This window comes from Ambystoma mexicanum, chromosome 11 (genome assembly GCF_040938575.1).
Source record: "Ambystoma mexicanum isolate Mex_15411 chromosome 11, UKY_AmexF1_1, whole genome shotgun sequence".
Classification (NCBI taxonomy): domain Eukaryota; kingdom Metazoa; phylum Chordata; class Amphibia; order Caudata; family Ambystomatidae; genus Ambystoma; species Ambystoma mexicanum.
Window position 1 is genome coordinate 1245000780 of NC_090934.1, and position 12848 is coordinate 1245013627.

Sequence of the window (12848 nt, forward strand, 5' to 3'; positions counted from 1 at the left end):
AGATTAAAGGAAACTGTAATGATGCATTTACTAAAAGTGTTCCTGCCGACTTGAACAGGTTAACATGAAGAAAGGGAAATAATGTTGGAATACATGAGAGTCCACTGCACTCGATCATCTGGCAAATAAACAAAACGTTGAAAAATTGCCACCGTGTTTTGAACAGTAACATGTTTTTTTCGTTTACATTAATTCCAATACACCATTTTGAGTTATGTGTTGCCTAACTAAAAATTACAACTTTGACTCAAACCCTGCCATTGGGTGCAATCAGCATCGGGACTACTTGCTAAATAAAGAGAGGGTACACATTGAAAACATAAGATTGCTGCAATGTGAAGATGCGGCACAGCTGGTGAACTGTTATGGACCCTCTACTGCAAAGGTTGTGCGTGCTTGGTGTTAGCGTGTTCAATCTATTAATGCAGTTATCTGAAAAGAAAACATAGCAAAGTAATTAAAGGCAAAAGGTCACCTGATTCAAAATACAAATGAAAACGAAATGAAAGCAAATTCAATGGAAATAATACAAAATAAAGACAATAGTGGAGAATGAAATTAGAGGAAATAAATGACAAGGGAAATGAAAGGTTGGCGTAGCAATGCAGTGAGATATAGGTTGTACTAATGCACACCACATCAGAGCAGGAAAGAGGGCGGAACGAAGTGTGAAAGAGGAAAAAAGAGTGGCACTTGCTCCTGAACAATAAAGAAGTCAATATAGCAGCACTGTTTCAAAGCAGGGCAAAACTGCTAATTTAAAATGAGCAACAATGGGAAAAGAAAGGAATACAAAGGGTGCAAATGTAAATGCTGTTGTGCAAAGAGAAGAGAATTATATCAAAGAGAGTCTGTCAAGGCAGTAAAGCCAAATGAAAGAAGGTCTAACCACAAAGAATTTAAAAATGGGGGGGGGCATGGAAAGAAGAGGGCTGCAGGTCAATGTGAAAGGTGTTGGCGTAGCAACAGGGGATGCTTCGCTCTTCCATGCAATGTTCCAGGATGAGTTGGAAGGAGAAACATCAAAAGAATGAAGAAACAATGATGAAATATAACAGATGGCATGCCACAGTCTAGGTCACTTTAATAATCTCAAACAATATTTTAATACACACAGGCTGTGCAAGGACTGCAATATGAGAAGTGCCAGCACTGAGAAGTTGAGCCCTTTCATGCCAAAGAACTCCTCTGCTATAATACTTCACAAACACTGGAGTGCCTCACGTGTGTCCCATCCCCACTCAAAGACAACTAGCGGTTCACAAAAAACATCCACTTGGTGGAGAGGAGACCAGTTCGAATGCTGCCTTCCCTTCTCTGTGTCAACTTCTTTCTCAAACTTCTATGATAAGTTTCCCAAATGTCAAATGTTGGTGGATGGAAAGCCAAATGAGTCAATTTTCTCATCTCTGGAAGATGAACTTGTGTGCTATTGCCAATGTGCTTCTCAAATGGGCGACAGCCGTCTACATGCATGTTGGTATGTAATACAAGATGGATGTTCAGAATTTTGGAGATTGCTTCAAAGTTACCGCAATGACAGAGTAATTTGAAAGTCGTGCAATACATTACAAAATAAAGTGAAGCAATAATGACAGCCTGCAAGAGCTCAACGAAGAAAGACTAAACAAAAAAAAAAAAAAAGGAAATAGAGACGGAAAGGGGAGATATGATGAAGTGAAGGATGCAGTAGAAAGTGTGAAGGGTGCAACAGGGAGGCTCCTGAAGTCAGCAGTAATTAGTTTACAGTGACAGTAACTTTCACAGTACTGTATGGAGAGCAGGATGTGATAAACTGTGACTGACTAACGATGACAACAGATCTCATTCCAGATACAATAACCTAGCCGAGTGGAGAACATGGAGGCAGATTAAGGAATAACTGAAAAGGAGAAATTCAGGCACAGACTGCATAAAAAAATGCAAACAGAACTGGAAATAAGGAGAAACACATTGGTTATGCTGTACCATAAAATGATACCAAGTAAAAAGGGATGCCAAGGTAAAAGTGTACAGGGTGGGTATATTGTCAGTGGAAGCACGCTGGTTGACTGTCACAGCATTAACTTTACATTGCAATGTGCCTGGTGAGGAAGGAACCTTCATAAGAGAATAACTGAGGAGTGAGGAGATTCGAGGACACAGGAATGTGAGAGGTCTGGCTCTGATGGAGTATTTTATTTGCAGAGCACAAACTGTGTATTATTGAACGGTCTATTAGTGAACAGAAGTAGACTGTGAATTGTGGACACCTTGAACAGTTGGGTATGATGAATACAGATGATAAGTAAGGGGGGATGTTGTAGCTGAATAGAATGTGGAATGTAGGCAAGGGAGCCTGGAGAATGGAATGTGGAAGCTAGGGCTGGGGACAGCTGTAAGTCAGTTAATATGAGACACTAAAAGAAGTAAGACCTAATCCATGTCTCAGCTTCATCATTAATGTTATGGAAGATATGCATGAAATCAGGATCACAACAGTATGTACTTTCTGATGATCTGCCCAGCCCTGTTCTGGCACGTTTCCTCAGTAGGATCAGCCATTTTCTTTGCTGTTGTTGTGGATTCTAATTTGTACTGCCTTGGTTAGTTCCACTCTATTGTGGGCGCTGCAATATGGTTCTCATTCGGCGCGCCATTGGTGTCTGCATTCTGGAAATGTGTTGAGTATATCCCACCGCGTCCTGCCTCCTCTCAAGAGCTATACAGCCTCTAGTGCAGCTCTCCCAGGGAGCCAAACCAGTAAGATTGGGAAAAGTCCTGGTCCTCTCACAAATAAACTCTGCTTCTACCAACAATGTAATGTATCCCACTCAGGCAATTGAAACCACTTTACTGGGAGAGTGCCATGTGGAGGGAAGTTGCCTCGGTAACACTGAAGAAAAAACGGAATCATGAGTCTTTTTTCACTGGCCATGATCATGTGACATGGCCTGTGGCACAGTAGGACAGAAAAAGGATGGCAAAATCAGAGAGAGGGATAGTCCTGATGGAGCTGCTGTGCGGGTGTACGCATAGAAACTGGGAGCATCTTAGAATACAAGCCGAGCAGTGAATAGTCTGTGGTTTTGTAAATGGCGCATGTGAGCAGCATCTAGGGCTAGATGATATGATATGGCATTTATATTCACAAGTGTTTCAAGGCGCGGCGAGGCAAGCGAGGGGGAACAGGGGGAAGATAGACAACGATCTTACTGAGCCAGGTGACATTGAGTTTGCGCAAGTGCAATGGAGGGGGCAGGGGAGAAGTGCGGGGGGGAAAGGAGGAGGGAAGTGCAGTGCATAGAATAAACAGTAAAATAAATAAGATAATTAATAAAAAGTGTGGCCAGCAGGTGTCAAGTGCTGGTAGGGGGCTGTAGGGATACAGAAACAGTCCCTGTGTGCAAGGGTTGGCAGGAGGGCAGTGCAGGTGTGCAACTGGCGGGGAGGAGACCTGGACCCGAGAACAGAGAGTAGCCAGGAAATCAGTGCAGTTTCGGTTTCAGCCAGGAGGTCAGCAGGGGGGAGGAGGAGAGAAATCAGAAGCAAAGAGGAAGGTTTTGAGGTGCTTTCAGAACCGGAGATGGTTCTCCTCACGTTTTAGAGAGGCAGGGAGGCTGTTCCAGAGGGAGGCCCCAGCAGTAGAAAGAGATCTACCACCAACTTGTTTCTTGGAGAAGCAACTGACCCTGAGGGAGTTGGAGGCAGATGAGCGAGAGCTAGAGAAGGAGGATATTTTGGAAGAGAGAGTTGAAGGTATTGAGTCCCCAGGCCCCAAAAGGCCTTGTGGACAATGCAGAGGGTTTTGAACTTAAAGCCAGTGCAGAGATTTCAGTCCTGGAGAGATACGATCCCTGGGCTTGAGGCCAAGGACATGTCTTGCAGTCGTGTTCTGGATGAGTTGCAGAGGGACGGAGAGTAGAAGCAGGCAGATTTAGATACAAGCTGTTACAATAGTCCAGCCTAGAGAGAACCAGGGCTCTGGAGACTGAGCTTCTGGGGGAAGGAGAGGAAAGTAAGAATGGCTTCCCACACCCAGAAAGCAGGAAAGGGGAAACGGTAAAGAGGAGGTCAAAGAGCAAGAGACTGAGCGGGAACGCCAGCTGATGGGACCACGAGGAGCCACTGATGTTTTTTTTGGGGGGGGGCCTGAGCACAATGAGAATCGATACTGACAGATGGAGAGGAAGTGCAAGAAAGTACCATGTGTGCAGGAGAGAGGATAGCAGGCGTCCACAAGTATAGAGGGAGAAGCAAGGTGAAGGCCACAGTACCTCGGGCAGATCGTCAACGCAAACCACAATATAGCCCATTGATTAACCTGATTAAAAAGGAGGGGAGCACTGCATGCTGGTATTTAGAGGCAAAGTTCCAAGAGACAACTGGGAAGTTAAAGAAGGCATATTGCATGCTGGAACCTGAAGTTCTCAGCTATACCAAATATAGGTTGAAAGGAGATCCACTGACCCCTGGGAATTAAAGTGAACGGTCCAAGTGACAATTGATAGACTGAAAGGAACAAGGCTGACTCCTGGAATTTGAAATAAAAATGTATTGCTAATATCCTGTAAAGAAATATTACATCTTGACATTAGAAAGTTCCAAGACACACTTGATAGAAGGAACAGTGGCTAAGTTTCTGGACAACCTTACAAGCCCATTTAATAATCTGTTTGTTGAACTCTCGCTCTCTCATCTGATGTATTCATTTTAAGAAATCGCCACAAATGATTCTCACCATAACACATTCTAAAATACAAATGCATGTGTTGCCAGGCCTCTCTGCTGCAGCCACAGTGGTTGATTATTCAATTGTATTAAATCACTTGGAATCGTATGTTAGACAGAGGAGGAGGGTGGGCACGAAGTCTGGTCCTTGAAAGCAGCAATCACACCAGGTTTTCAGGTTTACCACTAGAAGTGACTCCCATTTAGTGTCACTGCATTCAAATTGATTTTGTGTGGATATCCTGAAAACATGGAGTGGATTTAGTTCTGGGGATAATACCATATCCGAGTCCGTTTACAAATCAGGCCATGATTCCATTAGTTATTGTGATATTGATTGTGTCGCTTAAGGGCTCGCCAAAATTTAATGAAATCATCCTGAAGGCTGAACATTCACGAAAAGGGAACTGCAGGTCCAGGGGGCCAATAGAGCGAAATAATGCACCCACCCTTCCAACGGGTTATCCATTGTTCTTACTCGCAGGACAGTGACGACTGCAGCATATGAGCAGACCGGACCGCCTGATTGTATTAAAGGAGTGACATCATGCATCATTTTTGGAAAGAGAAATAGCTATTGGGGGGGATCTGAGCCTTTCCCCGACTGGAACTTCAGATACACTGGAACTAGTCATTGGGCCTCGTCATGAGTTGGGCGGTAGCCCTTAAATGCGGCAGTAACGCTATTACCGCTGCATTTAAGGGTCCGCCCAAACATGGGTCTGGCGTGTTTACCCTCCGCTCAGAACTGGGGGTAAACACGCCGGAAAAATGATGATTTTCGGCGCTATTATCACACAGTAATACCGCCAGCAGTAATTGCGCCGAATATCCCGGAATTACATTTATGGCTCATCCCAATAGTTAATACTGCCGGACCGGTGGCCGGTAACGCAAATCCCAGTCCTGGAGATTACTAATATAGCTATAGGCATCGTGTTTCTGTGATTTGCCATCATAGCCATAGGCAGTTTGCCTGGGCCCTGCCATAATATCTGTAGGCCCAGTGTTTCTGGGGATTAGCATCATATCTAAAGATGCAGTGCTTCTTGACATCACCATCATATCCGTAGTGTTTCTGGGGTGTACATTCATAGCCAGTGGCACCGTTTTTTTGGGGACTGCTATTGAAGTTATAGGCCTAGTGTTTCTGAGATGTGTCATCACATCTATAGACAGTTTTTCTGGGGCGTAGCCTATTATAAGTGGGGTTTGTACATTTAGTAGGGGCAGTGTTTCTGGGAATTACCATGATATATGTTGCCACCGGTTTTCCTAGCAGTGACCATTGTATATGTAGGCGCAGCTTTTCTTGAAACTTACTGTTGTATCTGGAGGCCCAGATGTCTTGGTCATTACCATTGCATCTCTTGAGTACATTTTTTGCACTACCATTTCCTATAGCACTCTGTTCTAAAACATCACTCTACTGATGTATTTTACTATTGTCACAAATGTATCACGCTGAACATTGATCTTATCTGTTACCTGTTGGAATGAATGATTTTCTTATTGTAAACATTGTATTATTTGATGTGCCTTTTTTTAAGGAAAGCCCCATTTCTTTTGCATCGCAATACAATATATTCATGGCACAACTGATGGGAAGACCTATTTGCCTTGTGAATACTATGCAGCACTAATTCTTAGCAACGATCCGAGCAAATTCTCTAAACCCACTTTTTTTTCCATAGGCCGAGACTGAGTCGCGAAAAGGCAGCAGCCATGAAAAGTCCCAGTGCCAGGCAGAGCCAAGAGCGCCTTGAGGCATCGCTGGAGGAGGACAGCCTAGGAGATTCCCCCAGGGTCAGGTAAGAAAGCAGGGCCCTTTCGACAGAACAATGCAAACAGAGCACCCCTAGAGCTGGGGTACATGACCTATGCCTACAACTCCCACAGCCCTACCCAATATAGTCAATGGTAAGGGATGATGGGAGTGGTGGTCAAAACATCTAGAGACCTGCAGGTTGCCTACCACTGCCCTAGAAGCTGTGTAGCCCCTAATGTGTCATTACTGCCTAGGACCTGGACAGCAGGAGAGCCAAAGTGCTGCTGTGTGTGCTGAGCGCAAAACACACACTGCGCGGAGTGCAGAGGTGGGTGGAGCCAGCACAGCATGACGGCTGAAATACCCGACAGTCATTTGGCACGGTGGTGGCTTGGAAGGACACCCTGATGTCACAAGCCTGGCTCCAGATTCGAATTTGATGAGCCATACCCTGCTGGCCTTCGAGTGGGGACCAGCCTGAGGCACAGGAGAACTTGGGGTACAAAAGGGGTCAGTGGGACCTGAAGGACAGCGGTCAACTTGTAGGCTTGGAACTAACTATCCTCCACGCAGTAACCACTTTACTGTCTCCAGATATCAGAATCACTGCTAGCCGAGCTCGGCTGATGAAGGAACATGAACTGTTTGCTTGTCCCCAGAATGCAGCATGAAGGAGAAGGGATCCATGATATTTTGGAAGCAGGGCTTGTGGAGGTGAGGACATAAAGCCTCAGAATGAGGTAGGGAACCTTCATGCCCGCAGAACGACGCAGGAATGGATGAGGGGATACCTTTTTTAACAGACTTTGCTCTTCTGAGGACCGATCAAACGAGTCCTGGGAATATCATAGCTGTCCAGCTTGCCAGTTCAATGCGTGACACCTCGAGCCAGTCCTGCTTTTCCCATTCCATTCTGGGACTTGGAGTTTCGTTTTTCCCATTGTAAGCATGGGCCAACAAGTCCCAGCATGCAATTGAAAAAACAGGACTGGCAAGAGGTGGCTTGCATGGAACTAGGAAACTTGGCAACTATGTAATGTGGCCAACAAGCCCAAAACTGGCCTTGGGGATGCTAACTTTGTGGCAGTGAGAATGTAAACAGCTGATGCATTTGTTTCGCCAGTGGTGTTTTTATGGGTGTCCGTTTTAGGTTAGTCTTTCTTTCATTGCTGTAGAGACAGGCAGGTAGTTGGGACGAATTAACAGCCACCTTGTATCAGCCACATTGTTTTAAACTCATTTGTAGTCGTGATTGTTCTGCATCAAAGAGCTGCATGCATGTAGCGCTTAACTCCTTGAGTGTCTATACCACCAGCAGTGGTAGCCAACCTACCACCCTCCAGATGTTTTGGCCTACAACCCCATTCAATCTCAGCCAGCATAGTCAGTGATGAGGGATCATGGGAGTTTTAGGCCAAAACATCTGGAGGGTTGGCTACTTCATTTATTTATTGGGGATAGATTGGAATTGATTGGTGGGTAATTTTGAAGCTGCACTGGTTCGTCGGCAGTGCAATAGAGAGAGGGGATATCCATGAAACCTGTTATGGCGGAAATCACGAACTTTGTGGATTATGTTAATTCTGAAGAGGAATGGATCGATATTGGGGCAATCTCCTATATTCTGTCACATATGATTAAATACAATGGATATTGAAGCTGACCTAGTTAAGGAGTCCCTTTTTTATTTTAACTGTTTTTTGGCAATTAATGATTGTGAATAGGGACAGAAACATGGGCGTAGGACATGGGGGGGACAGGTGGGACAAATCTCCCCCACAATTTTAAGTGGGGGGATGTAATGTCATTTATCCCCCCCAGAATATGTGTTGGATGTGTGCTGCAGGGATCTGTTTTTGAAGTGGTGGGAGGGGCTGCTTACTATGTAAGCTGCCCTCTCCCCGCTGTCCCCCAAAGCATGGGGGCAATACCCTGGGTGCAGATGGGTGATCATCTGCCCCCGGGGAAGGAAGGCAAACAAACAAAAAAGATATTTTTAAAAAACATTGTTTTGGGTGGGGTGGGTGCGGGTGGGACCACTAGCCACCAGGGATTTTTGCAAGGGGAGTGGCCCTCCCCCCACCCTAATTGGATGGGGGAACCTTATGTAGCCCTCCTTGGGGGCAGAGTATGTTTTGACCACCACTGGGGGCTGATTGCCACACACATGTGCCCATCTGCCCCTAGGGAAGGGCAAAACAAATATATATATATATATATATATATATATATATATATATATATATATATATATATATATATATAATAACTTGTTTTGGGTGGGGGTGGGGGGTGGGGGGCCCACTAGACCACCAGGATTGGGTGGGGGGCCCACTAGACCACCAGGCTTTTTTGTGTTTGAAAGGGGTACGGCCCTCCCCCCACCCTAAGTGGATGAGGAGGCACCTTATGTAGCCCTCGCTGGTGGCAGATTTCTGCCCCTATGAAGGGGTACATGAGTTACCCCAATCCATTTGGGGTGAGAGGAGAGGCCACTGCAAATATTGGTAGAGCCACCCCACCCCCCAAGCTTGGGGCAGTATATTTTGCCACCCCCCTGGGGGCAGATGGTCACACACATGTGCCATCTGCCCCTAGGGAAGGGCAAAACAATATATATATATATATATATATATATATATATATATAATTATAATTATAACTTGTTTTGGGTGGGGGGCCATTGAACCACCATGGATGGTTTTAGTAGAAAGGGGGCTGTCCCTCTCCCCCCAACCCAAATTGATGGGGGCCATCTCATGTAGCCCTCCCTGGGGGCAGATTGCTAGCACAATCTTCCCCTAGGAAAGATGCAAAACAACAATAAAGAAAATTATAACTTGTTTTGGGTGGGTGTGGGGGGTCACTAAACCACCATGCATTGTGGCGGAAAAGTAAAAATGTGTGTCAATGGAAGTGGTCCACTCCATGCAGTTTACTTTTTGTCTTGATGCTTGGGGGGTTTGCGTGATGCTACACATGTAATAAATAAATAAATACATTTAACATGACCCCAGATAAATGCCAATTCGTGATCAGAATGAGTGAGCATGACATGTTGCTGGTAAGAGGGTGTCCTGTGCTTCTTGAGTGCGTTGGCAAATGCCCTTAATTGCCATCTCAAGTTAAGCAGGTGCTGAAAACCATCCGTGTGGATTGTGCAATAATAAGTCGACAGAGATATTTCAAATGGCCAATTTCGCTCTTTGGGTGACATTGTCCAAGTGGGAGAATGTTGCCCAGCATGTGCCACTTTCTCTGCGGAGTGAATTGTTCCCACCCCGAGGAAGAAGTGTGAAAAAACCACAAGGGCACTGTGCCCTGCTCTTTCTATGTGTGTCTTCCGCACAGGGCGACAGATGCCGACTCAGACATGGGTAAATCTCAGGTGGCAAGCCTTTACCCTAGGTGATGTTGCAAAGGATTCCAGACTTCTGAGGCTGATAACATTAGTAGCACTGAGTTACATGCCACCTGAGAGGTATGTGTGATAAAGTTGCAAAGCAGAGCTGTTAGTGGGCTAAAACAGGAGGCAATGTCTGCCCACCCTCAAAGGGTACATACAACCAAAAGTAATAGACCCCTTCCCATCATGGCTGTAGGGGCCAGGCTCCAAACCAGGGCAAGAATGCCCTCCAATCATCCATGCCCCCAAGTATGGTACCCCTTGTGCTCCAGGAACCCTATTGAGCAACCTCTGTGCTTTCCAGGTGATACTAACGTTATTTAAAGCCAGAAGTCTAAAAGGTAATCGCTTAATTGCAGCTGGAAATTAGCTCCTGGCTTGATCAAAATCTCTTAACCAAGTGTGACATCATCCCCTTCCTTAATAAGCAATATGTGTGCTCTCGCGTTTCTTCATCCACTGAATTAATCTTAGAAACAAAGGCAAGAGTTGTGTCTCTTGTGTCGGCATTAGGAAGGCAGTTGCCAGTCTCTGGCATAATATGCCCATGTTCTTCCAATATTGGCTAGATGTTGCCCTCTTATGGACAGGTAGAACCATCATGGCAGTGACTGGCAAATGCCTTTACCCTTTAGACAGAAAAGCGGAAATAAGAGGCCAATTCAAGACACGGAACAAATAGAAGTTAAGACAGACTGCAGCTGCCTTTGCTGTGTTAGGGAGAATATGTTGAGTTTTCAAGCAAGAAGGTATGGATTAAGCAAGCAAGCAGTCAGACAAGGGAAAGGCAAAGAAAGGCCAGAGGGGCTCTTTGAATAATGTAACAGGGCAGAGGACCCAGGCTGTGCCATCCTAGTAACATATGAGAGAATCAAATAGATCAGGCTTTGCAGCAAATGTTAAACGAGAAAGGAAAGGAGTCCAGCTCTGCATTCAGAATAAGAAAAGCCAAGGAAAGGCTCGGCTCTGAAGCCAGCATGAGATGGAATAAGAGGGACCAGACTCATCGTGAGAGGCTGGCCCGGCCCACGCAGGGGCGCTAGAGGGGCAGCACACATAGCAGGCTGCCCCTCTGGCGACCCCCTGGGTCCACATACACCCCACCTACTAGGCATCCCCTGGGTCCGACACATCCGGCCGCGGACCTGGGGAGTGCTTACAAGGGGGTGGGCTTGCCATCGCTCATCCTCCTTGTTTGCTGTACCCCCCCCGGAAGACAGTCAAAGCAGCAACATCGCACACCTGGTCCCTCTACTCCCATAACCGGGCTTACTCAGAGGTACAAACAAGATTTCCTCTTTCTTTGAAACCCCCATCTTTCCATTCCAAGAGACATACACGTCTCTTTGCCCCCACACAAAAAAGTAGCAACATGCAGTTGGTAGAAAAGGCTTCAACTGCTTTATTTGGCAGGAGTCCACTTACAGGTGATCTGCCTCTTAACAAGCTGGCGTCCTAGCTGTGGCCCACTGGAAGTAATTGTTATTTCCTCTCTCTTACCATGAGCTCATAATCAGATGAAAAATCCAGAAATGCAACATACTAAGACATGTTCTTTGCTGCTGCATCCTTTAATTGTCTTGTTTTCTTTTCTTCTTTTCTCTTGTTTTATACAGTGATATGTGTAATTTAATACTTACTGATATTTTAATTCTAATTTTGTGAGTTCTTTGACTAAAACACAATAAATACATTAATAAATAAATAAAGCAAAGTCCCCAAGATGTCCCCTGTCCCCCCAGATTTTATGTGTCTCCTACGCCCCTGGACAGAAAGACTGGTTTTCATGTAAATCGTGGGATGAACGTCGACTGATAGACCACCCCCCACCCCACAGTTTCGGCTACATCTATTTATCCCTCATATCATCATAATCTCAAAGTGTGTTCATATTCCTTCATTAACAAATATTAAATCAACACACAATACACAGTAAAAAAAACTTCCCAATCATTAAGTATCAATCCATAGGATATCCATGAACAAATATTAAGTCGGCGCACAATACACAATTATAAACATTCCCAATCAGTAAATGTAAAAGGAGAAACCTAACCCAATCCCAATAAACCAACCTCAGCATATAATGTAAATGTAAAATGCAGAAGCATGACCTTCCTTATAATTCCTTGCTTAAGTTTATTTTGAAGAGCTTCACCTCTAGGGCCTGGTCCAGATACTTGACCATATCAAAAAGAAACTGTGTTGCAGTACAATTAAAAAAGAAAGCCATCGCCTCCTTACAGGTTCTGATATTTTGCGCTAAAAAGTGGGATTTTAGCCATCTCCCCCTTTGCCATCTGTAAAATGGGCAGATCAAAATCAAATGGAGCAAATCTTCGTCTGCACCCATATCACAATAGCATTTTACTGTGGCCTTTACCCAGGCGGTTCGTTTTGCCAGTGGCAGTAGGTTTAACTGGTCTTAATTAAAAGAGGTCTTCTCTCCAGGCAGTCCAGGCCAGGAATCTGGCCCGTGGTGGACAAACACCCCTTGTACTCCACATAAATTGAGCGTGATGGTAAAGAATGGAGTTTTCTTTACATCCGCTTCCAGCGCTCTTTCTCTGGACCAGATTTTAATTTCTGATTTACCTTGGTCAGGGCTAGGCCGTCCTCTTCCAGCTAGGAACTAGCCCCAGAGCCTACATCCAATCACATACCAGATCGGCTTATGTACCTCTGGGCGGCTATCCATTACTGAAAATACTAACTGTAGATTTGGGTTTTTTAAACCACCTAATTTCATTTTAGTGAAATATGCCAGTTGCCTATCTTGTGCCGGATACATAATGCTCTCAATCCCCAGTTCTATTCTCAGGGCACTACTCTGGCAATCTGGAGGGAGCCCTAGAACTTGGCAATAGAAATGCAACTGGACAACCTCAAGAGGCTGTCAAGAACAGTAACCCTACATTTGTTACCATACAACATCTGGGTTAACACTTTACATTTGAAACCCTC

At 45.1% G+C, this 12848-nt stretch overlaps 1 protein-coding gene across 5 annotated transcripts in view; it reads left to right on the top strand.

Annotated features, from left to right (window-relative positions):
- Positions 1 to 12848, top strand: part of GRAMD2A (GRAM domain containing 2A) — a 439501-nt gene that overhangs the window by 301156 nt on the left and 125497 nt on the right. For all 5 annotated transcript variants that reach the window (XM_069624655.1, XM_069624656.1, XM_069624653.1 and 2 more), the window contains one exon: positions 6405 to 6521. In XM_069624655.1, coding sequence (XP_069480756.1) covers positions 6405 to 6521 — 117 coding nt within the window. The remainder of the gene's footprint in view (positions 1 to 6404; positions 6522 to 12848) is intronic.